Genomic DNA, 22,470 nt, shown 5'->3' with positions numbered 1-22,470 from the left:
TGTTATTTATAATCTTAAACTTCAAGGAATGATTATTCACAGACATGTAGAATGGAAGAAAAGTAAAACAGTCTGTTCACCCTATCTACTTGAAATACTTTGCACACTGTTCTTAATGTATTTTAATTTATTTTTAAAATACAAGTTGTTCTTTGACAATAAAGCATCCCACTTACTGAAATTTTTTTTAAATTATTTTCTGTTCACCACATTCATGTACAACTAAAAAGATAAGCAGTATGCTCTAAGTTGGAATTCAGTTTATACATGAGAATATCCTTCCAAATACAGTCATTTAAATCATATGAACTATCTGTTAACTTTGGGCCGTGCTATTCCCTCAAAGCATATATCTCATTTCATTATGTATGTATATATTCCCAATGTTTTATTTCAAGCCGAAAAAAATATGGTATACTCTTGAGAAATCTGACAGACGATAAAACTGCAGGAGTGAGGTACATGTGCACATGTTTTCACACTTCTGCAAAATTGCTGATTTCTTCTTATTTCAATCAGCTGCCTGAATTGGTTGACTATCATCAAACTTAATATAACAGCATAAGAGCCTGCTATTATATGTAAAGGACCAGTTTCTTCTCTCCCCCACCATCTATGCTCTTTTATGTCTCATTTAAGTAATACGTTTCCTGGTTAAAGGGAGGATAAACTTGAGAATAAGCCATATGCCACAAGAATTTCATTGTAAAAACGATAGATAAGTTTATTTTAAGAATACTGTATAAAAAGAAACTAAATCTTTGTCTTAGTGTACTCTATTTATACATAATGCACAAAGAATATTTTTGTACTATGCTAGTGTATTCTTTTGGTTTGCAAAAATACAATTATATAAAATATTAAGTGGCTATAATGTTGGGATTTTTCAAATATCAATGAGCACATATCAATTAATGGAAGTTCATTATAAAAAGAATTCTAAAATTACCATTTTATAAAATTAAAATTTTACTGACCAAATACACTGAATTTGTCAATAGAATTTCAATCAAAATCAGTTCAGAAAATGTGATAATTTTTTTTTAAATTCAAGACAAAAAAGTAATCTACTCTTTAAAATGGGGACCAATACTTTTTAAAACCTAATTCTTGGAAGACAAAGAAAGAGGCCAAACATATTTCAATATGTTAATGCATTTTCAGGCTATTGGTATAATCCTGAGGTTTTTTTTTTTTTGCCTACCGCATCATTACTCTTCAATCTGGGGTAATCATTGATCTCAGATTCTAGGCACATGCTCATCAACTTTGACCTGTTTTTCCTCTAATGTGAATCCAGTTAAACTTCCTACTTTTAATTGACTCTTCCATTTCTTGCCAATAAAAGAAACAGGTAAAGAAATACACCAAAAGCAGGCCCTGTACATGGAATGCTATCCTCTGTGGGAGGGCAGGTACTTCTATAATAAATGCTTATTTTAAGTTTTTCTACATCAAATTTAGACTTGTAAAGCCAGGCCATGCATGATTAGAAATGTCAGAGGCATAATTCTAGAGTGATTCCTGCTTTTCAGATCTCATAGTATAACAGCATTCATTTTTACTAGACATTACAGGAATATTCTCCAATGTGTGTATTAAATTCCTTTATAGAGACAGTTGTGTTGGTACAAGCCATAAATTTGACAAATCATCAGATATATAACTTTCATTCTCACATTTACATTACCAAGTACTTTATGGAGCAATTTTCTTAGTCATGGCAGTGAGACTATTCAATGATATAAATAAATAAATAAATACTATTTCAACGTAAAACCATTAGCTCTAAAGGAAAGTAACTAGGCTGGAGTCTCACAAGAATACAATTCACTATTAAAGAGAATTCAATTATCAGTAGGGTCTATCTTGGATTGCATCCATGAAGGTTTATTACCAGTAGTATCAGAAGGACTTTATTATAGCAAGCAATATAGAAGCCAAGGACAGAATTATGGCTGGGTTCCAGTGCTGAGAGAAAGTGCATGAAAAGCCTAATACACCACAATACTGAAATGGTTATTATAAATAACAGGCACATTTGCATTGGATTATCATAAGTTTTCAGCAGAAACTTAAAATACCAACTGTCAGCATCAGTCCCAGGGCATGGGGTTTCTTGTTGAGAACTGTTGTTGTGCATTGGCAGTAGCAGGCCTAAGTGCTCCCAGGGATTTTCAGGCTTGCATTAAAAAACAATATCCCTTGTACGGAAAATCAGAGCTTTAGGTGTAAAGAACATTTCGAAATGATGAAGTACTTGAGCAGTCCACTGAAATAGCCTTAAAGCAGTATTTTGAAATACTCTAAAATATATTTGTATATTTTTACATCAGTATTACAAAAATATAAGGACACACTTTATTCTGGAGGGGAAAAAGGCATTAGAAGGCAATTAGGAAACTACAATCTTAAGTTCACCTTACAGGGTTTTTCTGTCAGTATTTTACTTAAAAGATTATATTAAATTTCAGGTTGGCATGTTAAGTAATAAAAGAAAATAACCCAAATTTTAAGGCACATATGTTACAAATTTTATACTGGCCATTTATTAAAGCTTACTGTATTATAAAAATATTACTTGATTTTACAATATAAAAATATCTCAATATACTAAGAGACTGTCAAGTTTGCAATGTATGACACAATTGATTTTAATTTAATAGAACATTTCCAAAATAAAATCTTTCGGAAAGGATAATTTATTACTCAAATTATTTCCAAGAGGTGCCTCAAACCTGCTTGGCCTAGCCTATCAAGGCTGGTGTGTGTGTGTGTGTGCGTGTGCGCGTGCGCACGTGCATGTGTGTGTGTGTGTGTGTGTATGTTTTTCCCCAGCGAGCAGTGCCAGTTCTTCCTAAAGTTTGCTCATAAATTTCAGAATAAGTATCCAGAATATACAGTAACTGGGAAGTCAAATTCTCTACATGTTGATCCAGGAAATACTTGTCCTAAAATTTGTTTAGGAATGCATATCACGTACAAGTAGATAGTTCATAAAGTCCAATCAATAAGGAGACTAGCTAAATGAAGTGCAAAAATATTAAAATGAATCCTTTAGCTCTTGGGAATCAATGGCAGTAAACTTCGTTTAGAAAGAGTGTGTGTCTGAGCAATAACGTGGAGCAATATTTCTCAAGCTGCTAAAATGAAAAGAGCTTAGAGGCAGACATCTCTCCATGTAGCTATATTACATTTTTTGTTCTTTTCTTCCCCTATTGCTACAAGAGAATTGTCCTAACCACTTCAGAAATGCCCTACCTTATTCCTAGGAAGGAAATGAAAGCCTTACCACTGATCGTAAGATACATATGATAATTACAAAGGAGCAGAATTGGCAGATGAGGGCTGAAAGTTGCTTAATGATGAGGTCAATTATTAGCAAACTACACATGCCATCTTCTCAGTGGAAACAGATATTTTTACTTAATTCTACTTTGAAATATGCATCTTTTCTGCATGTGTGTTCCTAAATAGATGACATGATTCCATATGTCAAATAAAAATCCCATAATATCCTTATATTAGAATAAGAAATTTACAGTATTTTAAATGCTAGCTCCAGTTGAGTCATTGATCCACTTTTGTAAGGCATATCCTCTCCTGACCATAAAAAAGATTTAATGATTTGCTTGAGAACAAGGAAACTTGAAAATGTGTTGGTGTGAATAATATATATTCCCTTTTATTTCTGTCATGCTGGTAGTTTCAAAATTATTTTCCATTTTATTTTAATTTGTTACTGTATCCAAGGAAGCTTGTAATTCTTAAGCAAGTTTGAGCAAGTTCAATAATTTAGATCAATTGGCAGGCATAATTAAAATAAATATTCCCTAGGGAGGCAGGAGGAAAGGTTGTGACTTGTGTTGCAGTTAAAAATATTTGTGACCAAGACTCAAAGTAGCTAAGATATTTTCTAATTGACTCACATATTATAAAAATCTTATTATTTAAAATGGATTATCTAGCAGTTTTGAAAGCAGTGATATGGATGTGGAAATATTTTCCTATATTCAGCAGAGGGAAAAATTTGAAAGAAAAATCTGAGTTTACACATTTAGCTAAAGTTTTTTGCTTATTTTGAAATTTCCAACATTACTGAGAATATTAGAAGTATTAAATAAATTATTTGATATATTTTACTGGTTACTTTACTGAATGGTTTGCATAATTAAAAAGTTAATTACTTTATTCCACAATCTTTGGGAGTCATGGGACCAACTCCAGAATCAGGCTCTTAATGCAATATTTTCGTATGCCTCCTCCCATTGAGTTAAGCATCTTCCCTACCTTGGTAGAAGGATACAGTGCAGGTGTGTGTGTGTCTGTGTGTGTGTGTGTGTGTTCTGAATGAACTGCCAATGAATTACAGTCAAAAGCGATATAACTATCAAGTTTAACCATAAATAAAGCATCTGGTATTGATTCTTCTTACCTTATTTTGGGTATATTTCTTGAATTGGCTCATGATACTGATTTATTATTCTATTATTCTGAAACAAACAAGCAAATAAAAACACTTCCCACCAAAATCTATTAGCCTCTTCTTAATTTTTGTGATGTGAATATTTGACCATCTGAGTTATAATCCCAGGTACCAACATCAAAGCTACAATTTACAGTGGTTCTTGATGATAACATAAATACTGCTTTATGCAAAAAACAAAAAAAAATGCATTGTGGTTTATAATACACACATAGAAAGAGAAATTACCTGAAAGACAGGCAGAGTAAAGTTTATTGCCTGCCTTAGACAATGAGACAACAAAAGGCTAAGGGATTTGCTTAAAACTACACAATAAATCAGTGCTTCTATTAAATATAAAATAAAAACTAAATGTTTTTCTACTTAAATCAGTTTTTAAAATATAAATAATTATAATGGCTACAATAGGTTTTCATAAGCTTTGAATGCAATAACTCAAACATCGCCCTTTGGAGTTAATAGCAGCAAATAATAAATAATAAAAGCTATCATGTATTAAACACTAAGAGTTTTCAGGTATTAACTGCAACTTTCCATATCTTCTCACTTTCATCATCTGTAAAATGTCAATATTACCTTGCTTTGAGTGATACTGTAAAGCAAATGATTATGTAGAACCCTCAGGTAGACACCAATATACTATAAAATAATTAATTTACTAATTCAATTATTCCTTGCTCTATTTATCTTTTCTTTTTGTATGTTTAATAAGGATACTATTTTATCATTCTAGTAAATATTTTTGACAGATAGGTTATCCATTTTATGTTGTTCTTTTTTAGTGCTTTGTTCATTTTATGTGTATTTATAAGAGGGAGTGAATACCAATACAATTATAATTTATTTATCTCTGACACTGTGATGACATGGTGCCTTTAGATTACTTCATGAAGCCTTTTGGGCTCGAATTATATTGTAATTGGGGTGTTTTGCACTGTGCTCAGAAAATTATCTCAAACATCCCATAAAAGTTGATTTCTACATTTATAAATTTATTTGGCATAATTAGCAGTTTAAATGGAGATGTGAATAAGGGCTATGAACTGGTGCCTAACTGGCAGATTCTATCCACACTCTGTGATTGGTGATAATCTTTACAAGGTTTTGCCCACTGCTCTGAATATTTGACAGTTGTCTGTAATCTCAGCCTTTTTTGAACTATTCTGCCACTGCTCACTGAATGATCTTTAGTAATTACTTGATGAATGTCTCTGTGAGTTACTGGTTTCTGTCATTTATTATTCCTTAACAATAAATCCAGGAAAATATATGCAGGTTTCTTAAAGACAGAGCCATTTAGCTTGTAGAAAATAGATGTGATAATATTAATGTTTTCTTTTTCTATGGTTTCATAGAATTATATTTGTTATAAATACTGGAACTTGTTCACAGTAGTTAGAGACCCACGTACTCTTAGTCTAGAGAATTGGAAACCAATAGGGAATTCAAAAGGGGCCAAGAAACGACTTACCTTTACAGCTAAATATAAGTGAGGCCAGTAAACATTTCTGGAGGTCAGAAAATAATCATGCATTTAATAAATATTATGAACATTGCAAGTCTGATTTAATGTGGAAAAAGACTGTTGTAGAACTAGTTATCAGCAATTTTAAGGTATCTATAAATAACTCAATATAGTAAAATAATACTCAGCATTCAATACTTCTATAAATAACCAAATATACTAAATACTTCACTAAATATAGTAAAGTAATACTTCAGCAATACTTCAGTAATAATGTATCTATAAATAACTGAATATGGTAAAGTAATACTTCAGTAATACTTTAGCATACTTTCATTAATGCTAACTTCCAAAAAATATATGTCCAACTGCACATAACCCTTTGAGGAAGAAAGGGCAGTTATTATCATAATTATTGTTCCTATTGTGTAAGTGAAGGAGATATTACATGAATTGACCCAGGTTCTCTTTCTGGAAATGTGATGAGCTTGAACTAGAACCCAAGATATCTGGCTCCAATTCTTTGCAAATGTACATGTTATATGATACATTACAATACAGCAGAATTGTTATATTTAAGAAGGACTTTTTAAAACTGAAAATATTAAATAGACTCTTCCAGAAGGTATCCCAAAGGAAAAGAGAAACTTGATAGTTGAAAATGACTCAAATATAATGACTTTTGGTAGAGAAACTGAACTATTTAATCTCCAAAAGGTCACAGATAAGGTACTATAAAGAAGAAGCTGTGCATGAGATGTTGAGTTTAGGAATGGCGAAGGAATAGATTATTAGAATGGAGAAATAAAGAAAAAATATGAAGCCCGAGAGTCAATTTGTGGAACAGTCCTCTAATTCTCCTTCAGAAATGAAACGACAGAGGAACTGAGAATTTTCATTAAGGTAAAGAAGAGTAATAATGTATTTTCTCTGCTATTTTCAAAAAACTTCAGAAGAAGTTTAAGAAGCTAAATAATCAAGTCAGAAGTCCTGTACTTTGTGTTCTAAAATAAAATATGGTTACTTAAAAAACACACACACAGGGATCTCTAAACCCATGAGCAATTGACAGAAATTTAATAGCTACTTGATCCTGGGGACATAGATAATAGTCAGACGTGGGCAGCGAAAGAAAAAGCATACTGGCTTGATTTTACAAAAGAGGATGAAAACAGTTTGGGGCTGAAATAGGCAAGAATTAGATTTTAGATCTTCATTATTCTGGGAGAAAGAGATGGACCAATGTTGTCCAGGAATCTAGAAATGCCTCTCAAAATTGAATTCTCAAAGAGCTTGTGAAGGCTGAATACAATTGATCACACTGAATAAAGGGCAGTAAGTTTACGGGGAAAAACTGATAAAATATGGTCCCGTGTGAACACGTTGCTTGCAGTTACCTATTGAAAGATGATGTATGGTTAGATTGTTTCACCCACAGTGAAGGGAAATCATAAGGACTGGGCCCTAAAACTCCATTTCCTCAAGTATTCATATAATTAAAGATTGAGCTTGTTTTAGGTGAGAATTACCTGGGAATTATGAGCATTTAATTAATGATTTTTGAAATTACACATAAATCTGGAATTGTTTCTTATGCACACAGTTGTGAGTATCAGATAGCACCTACACAAGAGTAACAGCAGGTAACTGCCAAGTAAACAACTAAAAAATTGATAGATAGTTGGTGAATGTTTAGAGAGTGGAAAGACACTTTATAGAATGGACCAGAAGCAAGGAGAGAAATGAAGGGTGGTTATATAAGCAGGCCCAAAGCTATTATTGAAAAAAATCCTTTATATATTTTAAGAAAGAATATGCAAAATCCTTAATAGATGACCCTAAAGACAAGAGAAAACAAGCAAACAATAACAACAAGCATAAGTTAGAGACACAAGATTGTGGTTAGTAGCTGGCACTGGAAGAAGCACTGAATCTAGGGAGCAAAAGCAATGTGTTTTTCAGATGACCTCAAAGATAGGTTTGTTTCTGCAAGCCTCATCAGGCCTCAGTGTGTGGATTAAGAAACTCCTGGCCAGGCGCAGTGGCTCACACCTGTACTCCCAGCACTTTGGGAGGCCAAGGTGGGCAGATCACGAGGACAGGGGATCGAGACCATCCTGGCTAACATGGTGAAACCTTGTCTCTACTAAAAATACAAAAATTAGCTGGGCGTGGTAGCACGCGCCTGTAGTCCCAGCTACTTGGAAGCCTGAGGCAGGAGAGTTGCTTGAACCCAGGAGGCGGAGGTTGCGGTGAGCAGAGATCACGCCACTGCACTCCAGCCTGGCAACAGAGCAAGACTCTGTCTCAAAAAAAAAAAAAAAAAAAAGAAAGAAAGAAACTCCTCCTCTGATTCCATCCTGCTCTTTAGGCAACATTTTAAGAGCTACACTGATTTTCCTTGGATCTCCTTAAAGAAAGGATACTGCTTTGAAGAGGAGGCAGAGACTTTCTTATCTACTGAATGGGATATTCTCCTGTTCTAAGTTCAATAAACCGATGTTCCAGTTTGACATTAGGATCTTGTAATATTGTTGAGATTTGGTTATCATGCTTGAGTCTGTACAATTCTGAGGCCATGATAAAATTGTGTTTTATGGATCTAGAAAGCAATTTACAGATACCACCCAGAGGCCACTCTGTAATCAGCCAGGTAGCCTTCTCTTGTCACATACCACATTAACATACATTCTATTTAATGTTCCAGGACAATGGGGAGTGCATACACATGTCAAAAAATGGACATTAGTAGAGATTTTCCATGAAACAAATATACATACGAGTGATTAAATGGGAGTTGCATTTTTTACTTGGAAATTATTTTGTTGCAATTGTTTAGATTATCTTGAACTGGAAGACTTTTTATCGATATAGTACTTACACATAACTCCTATAAAGCAGCAATGAACACAAAGAAATAATAAATTTATGTGACATTGGTGGTTTCATTTCTTTAGGTTAAAAACAACGTTAAAAGTGATATCTTCCTGACAAATCATTATTTGTATGACTTTGCACATAACATATTTGGAAGCATTTCTTTCCTTGGATGGTGCACCAGCTGTGGTAGGCATCAGTGATGTGACATTTCTGTGGTGTTATGCAAACATAAAATGGACTGGAATTTATCCTTTTACTATACAATTTGAATTTATTTCTCATTCAGATTCTATTTCTGTGATTTATGTTTTGAAGCACACTTACTTGTATAGTATTACTGACAACTGATAGCACTGTTACAATGTCAAGAATCTTAAAATCACAAATAATTTTGTATGATGACCAGGAAATGTTATAAATTATTAGATCTCACCATAAATGTAGTTAGTCACATATTCTTTTAATTTTAAGTAAGTAAAATGGTCAAATAATTGCATAGTATAAAATAAAATATAAAAGTCATACTAGAGGACAAAACTAATTTAACGAATCAGTATTATATCACTCAAGAAAAGACAGCAAAAGCTATTATACATAAATGTCACACTCTATGGTACTTTCTGAAAATTTTGTAAAAAAAAAAAAAAGTCCTGAAAAATAGAAGCATAAGACAATTAGAAATTCATTAAGATTGATATCGAGAGATGCCACTATGCCCCGGCCTCTGATAATGATGTCACAATGGACTTGGTGACCTGAGAAAGAAATTCTCAAGTGTGTTCTTAATTCCATTTTCTGGTCTCCAGTTTTCTGAGTTGTCTCAATTCTGTTAAATCTGTATCAGCAACATTGGGCCCCTATTTAGTACATATAATTTTTTTTTTTTTTTTTGAGATGGAGTTTCACTCTTGTTGCCCAGGCTGGAGTGCAATGGCGTCATCTCGGCTCACTGCAACCTCTGCCTCCCGGGTTCAAGCAATTCTCCTGTCTCAGCCCCCCGAGTAGCTGGGATTACAGGCATGTGCCACCACGACTAGCTAATTTTGTATTTTTAGTACAAACAGGGTTTCTTCATGTTGGTCTGGCTGGTCTCGAACTCCTGACCTCAGGTGATCCACCCGCCTCAGCTTCCCAAAGTGCTGGGATTGCAGGTGCGAGCCACCATGCCAGACCAGTAAGTATAACTTTAATTCAACTTCTTTTTTTCGTTTGGACATGTCTATGGAAGGATAATTCCAGAAGTATCATACAACGGTAGCCAAGGCACAGGTCTTGTCTTTAAGCAGTTCATGGTATAGTGGAGAAGAGGGGTGGTAAAAACACAAAATACCTCACATGCAAATGTCCTAACTCTCTTCATTAATCAATATCTACATGATCCCACACGTCTACTTCTTCATCTTCATCTCTGCAGGACTAGATATTTGATAGTTACTACTTTTCCAATGCTAACTTCTTCATTTATCCTATCACATTTTGTTTGTTTCAGTTTTTACTTTTTTGTTTGTTTGTGTTCTGTTGTTTTTCAGAGACAGGGTCTCAGTCTGTCACTCAGGCTGGAGTGCACTGGCACCAAAAAAGCTCACTGCAGCCTGAGACTTCTGGGCACAAGCCCTCCTCCCGCATCAGCCTCCAAAGTGGCTAGGACTACAGGCATGTGCCGCCACATCTGGCAAATTTTTAAACTTTTTTTTGTAGAGACAGGGTCTCACTATGTTGCCCAGGTGAGTCTGGAACTCCCGGGCACAAGCAATCCACCCACCTCGGCCTCCCAAAGTGCTGCAATTACAGGCATCAGCCACCTTGCCCAGCCTGATTTTGTTTTTAATATATTTCACAGTCACATTCACTGAAACTTACTTTTCCCTTATTCTCTTATATTTCAGTATTTTTCAACATTCTGTTTGGATAACATCACTTATCTGGTGCCAAATACTTAAATCGTAGTCTGATCTATTCCCAGGAATTCAGCATTACCAGTGTTCTGACTCCTAAAGCTACATTCTTCTGCTTATCTATACTCACAAATTTCAGATCTATATTCTGTTAAATATCACTTGCATTTTTCAAAGATACCTTAAGTACAGCATATTTTAACCAGAATAATTCCAATGAAAACAGTGCTGCTCTTTCCACTTTTCCCAGGTTGGCAAATGGGACCACTTTTTCCTCACCCTCTCGAGTAGGTATCTTTGGTATTTCCCACTGTTCTCCATACCCTTATCCACATTTCTGCTTAGCAAATCCCTACTTTTCCACCCTTCAAAGCACGGCTATGATATTTTATAACCCCCACTCATGTCCTCCTCTACTTCTTGTAGCATATAATCAATCTCTCCATATAGTGCCTCTCATGCCTTTACTTTTAAACATCTAATCTGTACACGCCTTTCTCTCTGATAATATTTAAATGCTTAGCAAACAGAGCCTGTGTCATTCACCTTTGAGTCCTTCATAAAAATTTGCATAAAATAAATACTCAACAAATGTTCACTGAATTTTACTCAATGGATTCTTATAACACTCTACATTCTCTGTTCACTGTATAAAATTTCAGCTATAGCTGCTATGACCTTTGGCTACAAATGCTGCCTTGGTGGAATGTGGCCTCATAAGGAACTGAAACAATGGGCACAATTCAGCGTTGGGCACTGGGGTTCCAAGGAATGCAACCTCAGAAATGCATACCACTCTCAGATCATATAGGGCTTCCTAACTACTTCATTAATGTAGACGCTAAGCATTGTGGAGCAGAAATAAAACCATGGGAGATATATTTTCAAGCAGAAATGAAAAAGAAGATTTTTAAATAGCTGGATACTATCCTATTGTCTGTTTACTCCCAAAACATACCACTAATCACATATTTTATTTATACATACAGTATCAAAAATTAATTTCCTTTAAGATTATCATATGTTAGTACTTGAAACTCTGTTCTAGAAGAGGCATTTAGATTTGCATGCATTTCAGATATTTTCTCATTCTTATAATGAACTTACAATTATATTTTCTGGACAATAATGAGAAGACATACATGATAATGACACTTAACGCCAAAAAATCTACCTGCATATATTAAGTAAAATGTATCAGAGACAAGATTTAAAAACAAAGCAACCTATTGTCTATATTTCAGTATAAAGGGATTGTAATATAAATACCTGTATGCTTAACTTGAATCTTGAAATAACAATTACAAAAACAATTTGCAACTGCCACAAAAGAAATGAGTTGTTTTTTTAAATAAATATAATGGAATCCAATCTACTCTACTCTAATGTAATTTAATCATCTATTTAATTTGAGTAATACAACTGGTCTTCTGAAAATAAATAACAATGACTTCAAAAGATTATTTACAAGTTCTTACTGAGTTTGAAAGGCCTTATTTACAGCACACACATTTTTAGTAATTATCCATGTTTATAAGCAGAGAGAAAAGAAAGACACCAAATTAACCTATTTTATAGTTTAGATCTGGATTTAGTTTCTGCTGCCAATTTCATCAAGGATAAATTTTAGAGTTTTTGAACTAATTGTGTTTAGCATTAAAAAAATGAAAAAAGGAAAAAAGAAAGACATAAAAAGGGCACGGTAACTCAATTAGAAAAATAAAACAAATAATCTGAATTTATTTGGCTTCAAATGAAGCCTCCAGGCCAGTATAATAATTGTTTTTAAATATATCAAAGATGAGTAGATAAAGAGAGAGGATGTGCAGCCAAAAAACATTTCATGGCCTTCTTCCTGTCCAACATTTGATTTATAAAATAAAAATTTTCAAAACTTGCGTTTATAATTGTTTCTTCCGTATAATTTTCCTTTCCCTCCTCTGTACCTCACACCACTCTGAACTTCTCTAATGAGCTTACTACTTTTTTCATTGTAATTAATTTACTGTGATCAAGGTTGTATCTCCTGAGCATAAAAACTTCCATCTTAAAGGCCGAGATTCTTTCTCCTTTACTTAAATTTCCTCAGAAAGCTTTGGTCATATTTTATTTTCAGTATTGGTTTGTTGAATCAAAATGAATAAACACAGCTTTGACACTATATAATTGCCCCATGAAACAAGAGACACCTATTGTTCCACTTTGCTCTATTTGCAAAGCAAAAAATACTTTACTTATTGAAAACCTGCAAGAGAAGAGGTAACAATGGAGAGTGTTTTACCTTAGAAGAGGACTATTGAGATAAAATGGTTTCTCAATACGTGGTCTAACCTCTGAGGTTAAGGGTACTAACTTGCTGGGTAGGGTGGCTTATGTCTATAATCCTAGCACTTTGGGGGGCCAAGATGGAAGGATCCTCCTGATTCCAGGAGTTTGAGAACAGCCTTGGCAACATAGTGAAACGTTGTCTCTACAAAAAAATAAACAAAATTACAGGTATGGTGGTGCATGCCTGTAATCCTAGTTACTTAGAAGGATAAGGTGAGAGAATCGCTTGAGCCCAGGAGGTCGAGGCTAGTGAGCCAAGAATGTGCCGCTGCACTCCGGCCAGGGCTACAGAGCAAGACCTTACATTAAAAAAAAAAAAAAAAAAAAAAGACTACTATACTTAAATATACTTAAAACAGTCAAGATCCACAGTTCCTTTACCAAACAGAAGATGCTTAAGAGTGTTATATTTTAGCAGCACAAGGTTTTTTATACATAAATCTGGCAATAACATCAAAGGAAGAATAGAATTATATGTAATCTATAAGCAAGAAGAATTCAAAGGAAAGACTGAGATAATACCTTAACTAAATAAGGAACTAAAACAGTCAAATGTATTATCAACAAGTGCTGAAATTCACACAAGCAAATGCTTTGGGAGTCTGGAGGTAACAAAACCACTAACTGACCTCCAAAGTCACTTTGAGATTTGATGAGCACTCATTCGCTTCTCAAATGTCATAAGGGTTCAGCAAAGTGATCTAGTTTAAAAGGACCAAATTAGAATAAAAAGGGTAATATGGCCACACATTTTATCAGAGTTAATTATTAATACTGAGATTAGAAAAGAAAGGACTGAGAATCTGGTAAGCATACCAATTGGACATTATTTTCAGCTCATTTTCGCTGTTAATGTGAATAATTTGCAGCAGTTTAAAGGGAGGTGTACACCTGAAAAATAATGCATTCAGCTAGAACACCTAAAAAAAGAGAAAAGAATGTAGAAAGATCATAATGACATCTCCCTACCTTAAATGACAAAGAACACAAAGAGTGGGTTGATTTGATGCCAAGAGATAGAAGACTTCCTTCCACTCATTTTAGGTCCTTGCTATATTTATAAGTGACTACTCATGAGTACTACCCTATGGTACTCCACACAAAAGACAAAAAGCTAATTGGAAAATATTTAAGGTGAGAATATAATTTATACTAGTAATTTAAAAATGCTAAATTTGTGAGGCTGAGCATTTTACGAAGTCCTCATGATTAAGCCATTGTATTATATCAAATCTACCTAAAGTTGGCCGTGCGCGGGGGCTCACGCCTGTAATCCCAGCACTTTGGGAGGCTGAGGCGGGCAGATCACAAGGTCAGGAGTTGGAGACCATCCTGGCTAACACGGTGAAACCTCATCTCTACTAAAAATACAAAAAATTAGCCGAGTGTGGTGGTGGGCGCCTGTAGTCCCAGCTACTTGGGAGGCTGAGGCAGGAGAATGGCGTGAACCTGGGAGACGGAGCTTGCAGTAGCCAAGATTGTGCCATTGTATTCCAGCCTGGGTGGCAGAGCGAGACTCCGTCTCAAAAAAAAAAAAAAAAAAAAAAAAGACCGAAAGTTAATAATAATCCCAAATATTTATCATTGTTATTTAAATAATAATGGTAAAACATTTTCATCAATATAGTGAAAATACAACTTACTACTTATTTATAAATTATTACGTATTATTGTCTCATTTAGTTCCTTCTGCAATCCTATGATTTGCAATTGAAAAAAGTGAAGCTAAGAGGGGTTAGAAAATAATACTCCTTGTAGGAGGTAAAGCCAGGATTCAAACTGAGGTCATCAGATTTCAAAGCTTGTTTTGTAAACCAATAGATTCTACTCACAGCACTGCCTATTCTTCTCTAGGACAGTACCTTCTTTAGACTCTTCTAGATTGTACTGCTCATTTTACAGGACAGCTGAGAAGCCACTATGGCACACGTTTTAATTAGTTGAGATCTGGCTTAGAGACAGTCTCTATAATCCATCTTTCTATATATTACTATGAAGAAATCAAAGTGAATAGCACCCTCCCAAAGTGGTGGCATACAGACTTTTTGGGGATACTTGGGAGGTATAGAGCCATGTCACAATTGACAGGAAAAGTGAAAAAAAATGCAGCCTCTGTCAGACACTGGCAACTAGGGTGACATAGAGAAACGCAAAACTGTGAAAATGAATCCTTAGCAAGGCATGTTAGTCTCTTCCTGCAGAAGACGAAAAAAGGTATGACAGGTATTTGGTATTTTAGGTATTGTGCTTATGCCATTAAAAAGTATATGAGGATCTTTGGAAAGATGGAAGAGGCAGCCTTGCTAGAGAAGTTTGCTCAATCTACATGAAATCAGCACAAACCAATAACTAGACAACTTTGCCTGACAGATGCCTGCTTGAAAATTGGGTAGACAGGAGAAAAGCAGAGAGAAAAAGGAGGTCCTTGATCTCATACAAAGATATGCCTTTAGTCTCTATGCTCATTACACTTGGCCACTTAAAATTAGTGGCTTATTCTCAATGATATTTCAAATACACTCTCTAAAAGCAATATGAAAAGTCCATGGTTTACTGAAGCATGTTTAAATAATCAAGGACAAGGTATAATGCATGTAGAATGAAGAGATGAAGGAAATGGAATGAATCAAACAGTTGAGCTTAGCTTATATAAGTGTGACAAAGTAAGGAAGTTTGGAAAGGGAAAGTTCAAAAATATTCATGTATAAAAGTCAAAATATTATTTAAAGATCTGAGAAAATCGAGAAGCATAAAATGAATTAGGGATTTAGAGTGGCCAAATTTCTACCCTCATTTAACTTGTTATAAACCTGTTTTATGGATCATCTGCTGTTTTTTTAAAAAATTTATTTTTATGATGTGATATATAAGAAAGTCTACCTACAGAAAAATATATATTATTTCCTACCTTTTCTTTTCATTTGTACTCTGACCAAAGTTCACATTGTTAAGTAAGAAAATACATGTGCTTATTCTATAGTGAAATGTCTTAATCATAAGTAAGGTATTTCAAGGGCATTGCACCCAGGGCTTGATCAGATCTACAGATGGTTCTTGCACAGTGGGATCTGAAGGAGGCTCCACAGCTGTCTCCCACACTGGCCTACTATGGTGCCAACATTTCCACCCACCTGGCCAGAAATCACACCATTTGATGCAGTCCACTCCTTTGATTTATGTAATAAATGCATTTTCTACTATTAAAATGCGCTTGCTGTGTGGGTTGAGAGAAAGGCCCTAGAATCACTACTGGCCTGCCCACATTAACATACACTGTCAAATTCACTCACTATCTCACTATGAGACAAATGTCTCCATTCTATAGCGTAAAAGATACAAGAAAAATTGAATGTAAGAGAATCACAGATTATCGGACCTGGAACCGAGTAAGATTTCAGAGTTGATTTATTAATTTCCTTAGACAGTAGCCTACCCAATGCCGATGGCAAAATTGAGATAAGCCAAGCGAGGTGTTTTCTATATCTGAGCTTATTAAACACTAATTATCATACAGACTTACACAGCAAAGGCAAACTGGCTTTGCAAAGATAATTTAGAGGGGGCTTTGGAAAGATCGAGTAGGTCATGGCATAAAGGTAGGGACCAGGATAAATACAATAGACCTAAAGAAACTATTGTATCCCACTCCAAGAGAAAGTCTGAAGACCACTGCATAATTAAAATAAGAGCAAACTCTTGCATAGTCAATGCTTGCCTTGAATGAGATGGTGCTTTCAAGCCTAATGTTTGGTTTTTAACTTGAATTACCAATTCATTGCAATATGCATCAATTATTCTAACATTTTCATTATCAAATGTCTGTATTACCTATTTCCCACCATAAACTCTATATGAATAATTACTTTATTCCTAAATGTATTTTAATGAAATAAATGACCAATTTCCTCAATCTTTGATTAGATTAATAGTAAAGGATTAGCATGAAATTATCATAATGTTGATGATAATTAAAGGCAAAGAAATACATATTAGTAATCTTTGTCACAAATAAATGTATAACTAATAAGGTTTTCTTAAAATATTTTTTAAATGGGGTAATTTCTAGTATTGCTTTCCAGAGACCTGAGGCATTCCTCAGATTTGGAACTTTAAAATGGTGGATCTCATTCTGCATTATTAGATTCCGATGGTAAGAAATTATATTTATTCTTATGGTATATTCTTTTTCCTTAGCTAATAAGAGAATAAAACCTCATTCTACATTTGGCAGTAATGTGTTTTAGAATATAGCATAAAGCTTGTTAAACAGGGAATGAACACACAGGCCCTTTGAATGAAATTGTATTTATCATACTACAGTACAGAAGGAAGATAAAGCTTTTGTAAAATGTAAATACATTTCACTTAAATTTTCCTGTTTCAGTTCCTTCTTTGCATTTGTGAAAATGTATTTTTATCATTAGCTATGCTAACTTATTCCTGGCTTGTTAGCATGACATTGGAATTTTACTTGTTATTGCACTAGAAATTATCTTCTGAACTTTACAATGAAAGTTAATCCCAAACACTTGCTGATAACTGCATTGTTTCACATAGGTTAAAATTCAAGAAAAATATTTGAGGTAATAATAATTAGGAACTAGCACAGCATCCAAAATGGTATTTTAATGGAAAATCCAAATGAAAATCCAATACAAATCCTGATTAAAACCTAGCCAAGCAAAAAACTACAGATTACCTGGATTCCAATTAAATGTGACAAATGAATACTTGACAGGTTTCAATTCCAATTCTATTTATGTCAGAATGATCCATTAATATTGAAGATGAAATTACCAGAATTTAAGCAATACAATTGCACTTTATGGCTAGATGAGTAGTCTGAAAACACGGACCCAACAAAATTGTTACTCAAAGGTCAACTGCTGCATTTAGATCACCCATAGTGCATCGCATCTCATTCTGTCATTACCTATAGATCAAGGCTAACATGAATCACAGCTAGTAGATGACAAATGATCATATAAATTCTGAATTTCAAGTGTTGGTCACATACAAAATCAGGAAAGATCCGTTACATTATCATGGCCCTTGCTTTTGACAGGCCTTAAAAACTTGGTTCTAAAAAAGAATTAAAAGTCGTTTTTTGGAACTCTTCCTCAGTATGCTTTCTATTTTATTAACAAGCTCACCTGTTAAGTTTTCCATGACATGTATGTTTCCTAAAAGGTAACCGATATGTGTTCGTCATATATAATTGTATTTTAATTATTCATCCTTTCTTTCTTATTTTAAAGGTGATGAATCCCCATAAACTTAGAAAACAGAAACTAACATTAAAAAATGATTATAATGCCAGTGGTGCAAAGTCCTTTTTTAATAAAGCTGACATCCAAAAAATAAAGATTTAATTGTACATTCTGTTCTTTACAGTAAGAATAAGCACTTTTTAAAACACAAACAAAATTATATGTTCTCATGAAAAGGTAATCTCAGACGTAATAATACCCCTAAATTAAATTAATCCTGCCTTCCTAGCTATGCTCTATTTTTCTCCTATCTATAGTAAAAATACTGTAATTACATATATACATATATGTAATTATATGTACTATATATGTATTATCTATCACATATATCACACGTGTAATTACACATGTTACACATATGTAACAATACACTCTAGTACATGTGACTACATACATGCAATTACATGTGACTGTATACATGTAATTACATGTAATTACATAATTATCTTTTAATTATTCATCACTTATTTCTTATTTTAAAGGTGATGAATCCCCGTAAACTCATAAAACAGAAACTAACATTGAAAAATGATTATAATGCCAGGAGTACAAAGTCTTTTTTTAATAAAGCTGACATCCAAATTACATACATACTATGTAATTACAGTATTTTTAGTTTAATTTCTTTTTCCAAATAATTTTAAACATATCTGCCTTAAATATATATTCATCAGCATTGCAATTCTTACCAAAATTATATGCCTATTAAAAAAATTACTAAAAAAATGGTAACTCTTAGAAACCACACCAGACTCCCATCCACATAAGCACACACCACCATACACACAGATAAGCATGCCTTTATAGCCATAAGGCAAAATGCCATTTTAACTCTGCAAAATTTATCAAGAGGGACATCAATCATCAGACCCTGATATATCTTCTTACCCAAGAACAATGTGGATAAATAATTATTTAGCATAATATAATTTAGCAATACTTTCATTTGGGGTCATTTATGATATATTATATTCTAATGTTGGATTTTAATATTCACAGGTAAACTTACAGAAGAAAATCAGTCTTTCTCCTGCATTAATATGCTCTACTTGCATATACATCAGCACTAAAGAAACGGGTATATAACAAAAAGTTAGAGCGTCTTATTGCACTCAGGGGTTGAGATGGCAAAAGACATAAATCCATTGCAAGTTTTACTAGGGATAAAATGTGTGTGATTCCTCTTCCTTTCTCTCTCTATAACCATATCTTTCTTCATATTTGAAAGAATAATGAAGTTAGGATGAATTTTACCATTCCATTATTTGACACAAACCTATTCCTCAGGCATTTACTTATGACTCAAAATCCAGAAAATAAATCACCAAATTATCTCTGGGAATATAAACAAATGGGGAAAGTTTTGTAAGTGCTATTTGCAATCTAAATGTATAACTTAAAGGAAAATGTATACAAGGCCAATTGTGGTAATTATGAGAATCACCTCAAAACAGTATAAAAATACGGAGTATTATGATTTATTTTCCTTCCTTTCTCTCACATAAAAATAAAAAAACCCTTATATTTAAATAAGAGGGAAATTCTAATAGCATTTATTGTATACAATGGAGAACAAATTAGTACTGTTCTCTTTTGACTCTATTCAGTGATCACTGGAAAGGAGAGGTTTGAAAATGCTTTTCTAAACATCTAGCACAAGAAAAGGTAGAGCAAGGTATGTTTCTTTCATTTCCTTTCACTAAGACTGGACAGTTGCAATTGAAGAAATAGTTGTATGACAAAAATGAATAGAAGAAAACAATTAGACAAGACCTTTCTTGGTGACTATTGCTTAGGAATTCTGCACTTATTTAGCTTCCTTCATAGTGGGCCCTGTTCTGATTTATTTATAAGTGCGTTTATTTGTTTATTTCTGACAAGATGTTTTAAAATGATGGTGCAATTTGGGTGAATTTTTTTCTACAGAGTTATGTTCCTTTATTTGGCATTTCTGTATTTTAGTAAATATTTATCACTTAAAATAAAATGGTTTTAATGTCAGCTATTTTATTTTGGTTTTAGACTGACCTTCGCGAGTCTACTTATTACGGCTCACTAGCGTGATTATGTGTGTGGATGTTGTGTTTGCCCCTACCATTTTCCATATGCTCTGCCTCACCAACACTGCCATCCGGCGTGGTCCTTTCATAGTTGTCCTCTGGGAGTGGAAGGGCACCCAGTCTTGGCCCTGATGAACTCTTACTGCTTGGTGTTTCTGACTCCTCCAGCCCGCTGTCATAGCAACTCTGCAGTGACCCCTGATGTGGGTCCTGAGGCTGACTCACAACAGAAAACGTCACTCTACGAAATGGCTGCAAAAGAAAAGATTCTGAATGTCACTACGATGTAAAATTGTAAATGATCTTATTTTAAAAAATACATAAATTGCATACATTAAGGTCTACTGGCAACTAATTCAATACAAAATGAATAGATATGTTGAAATTGCATTAGTTAACTATGTATTATCTAAGGTAATGTCTAGAGCTTAGATTTTATTATGGAAAAACTGGAAATTCCCTTTCAGAAACAGAGATAAAAAAACAGTAATTTCACTAAAACATACATTTAAATCTGATATGTTAGTTCCACATATTCAACCTTTTTCTATTCTATAGTATTCACTTCAGATATGCTTTCCAGAAATGGACTCTAAAAAAACAAGGTCAGTGATTTGTGAAGGCAGTAAATATTGAACTAATCCATTGTAAGAAGACTCAGTTTTTAAATACTTTGTCCATATGATACAAAACTATAAAATCAAATGGGTTGGCAGTTGACTTAAACTATTCAAAGTACAGCTGACAAATAGGTATTTAGATGCAGTGCTAGGAAACAGAAATATGTTTATTACATCATTCCTATAAAAATATTGCCTATTGACCTTGAATTGTAAGAGTCATATTGAAATAATAGATAAAAGTATCCCTAAACAGTGAGTAGGAAATAAACTATAAAGTTTAATTGTATGTTCTTAATATTACTGTTTGTGATTTGTTCAATAAGGTAAAATCATGTACAGCCTTTAATTTGTTTTTTAAAAATTTTATGAAACTTTATCCAATTGAACCCCACAATTTACTATGTTACTGACAATGGCTGGACTGAAGATTTACTATGGAAGGTATTTGCAGATTATCTTAGTTAACCACAAAATAAAATAAAATAAAATAAATTAGGCTCATTAAAGGAACAAACCAATGCCATGTATTGACAGTGCTACGTAAGAATAATACTTTGGAAAAACATATAAAAATGTTCTGTAATGTCAGTCTGAGATTATTCTTGGCAATAGTTGCATCCATAAAGCTGCTGCATGAATTTGAAAATGTCAGAAGTGTACATATTTTTAAACTTATAACTCAGACTGTTTCTTTTTACTACAAAGTATAAAATTAATGTTGCTAGAAAACAGTGAAAGGTTACAAAACCTTTTTTGCACCTTTATAACTTGAATGTTGTGATACAAATTACTAATCACGACCTGGACCAGTAGAATTTTAGAAATATTAAGAATTATATGCACATGGTAGGTTATTAATGGGAAAGCTAAGAAGAGTTATAACATCTCTCCCTAATTTATAAATTGGCTTTGCTAAAGACAAACACATACTTCCATAAAATTTCCCTTTATTTTGTCATAGATGGAAGACTAGCTGAAAACACTGTGAGTTATTGGTATTTTTATCCCAGTAGCTCACAATTCATGTACTTATTTGAAATGTACAATCTTTACAAAGTTTCCTTTTTATTCTAATTCAAAGTCAAAATCAGAATAGCTGAATCTTAATACAAAAGGAAAACATTTAGTTCATGTTCTCTTCTTTATAATGTTTCACTGAATTGGAACTGCAATATTTATAAACAATTACAAATATTTTCAGTATGCATAGTATGTATGTTATGGATTTAAATTTGCTGACAATAAACTTTCTAGAAACATTATTCTTATTTCACTAATGATTCTCATATTTCCTTAAGGTAATATAGTTGTGATATTTCACCCTGTATTTAAAAAAAATAAAGAAATGTAAATACCCTGTATTTAAAAAAAAAAGAAATCAATTTGTACTCTCATTTTTACCTGTGTGTGCATATTTTCTTTTCTCCCACCCCTCGCCCACCCCATCCACCCCACTTCTCACA

The 22,470-nt window shown here is 33.5% G+C and overlaps 1 protein-coding gene across 8 annotated transcripts in view; it reads right to left on the bottom strand.

Moving 5' to 3' along the window:
• PCDH7 (protocadherin 7) overlaps positions 1–22,470 on the bottom strand; it is a 423,650-nt gene that overhangs the window by 206,902 nt on the left and 194,278 nt on the right. For 3 of the 8 annotated variants that reach the window (XM_063619459.1, XM_063619460.1, XM_063619463.1), the window contains exon 2: positions 20,528–20,636. The exons of 1 other annotated variant lie outside the window; for it this stretch is intronic. In XM_063619459.1, the coding sequence (XP_063475529.1) occupies positions 20,528–20,636 (109 nt within the window). Of the gene's footprint in view, positions 1–20,419; positions 20,637–22,470 lie in introns of all 8 variants that reach the window. 4 more of the 8 variants (XM_055246544.1, XM_063619461.1, XM_055246545.1 and 1 more) reach the window with 2 other exon arrangements.

Source organism: Symphalangus syndactylus, chromosome 16, assembly GCF_028878055.3.
Source record: "Symphalangus syndactylus isolate Jambi chromosome 16, NHGRI_mSymSyn1-v2.1_pri, whole genome shotgun sequence".
Lineage (NCBI taxonomy): Eukaryota > Metazoa > Chordata > Mammalia > Primates > Hylobatidae > Symphalangus > Symphalangus syndactylus.
Note: the sequence above shows the minus strand (reverse complement) of the source record. Positions and strands in the feature narration are given on the sequence as shown.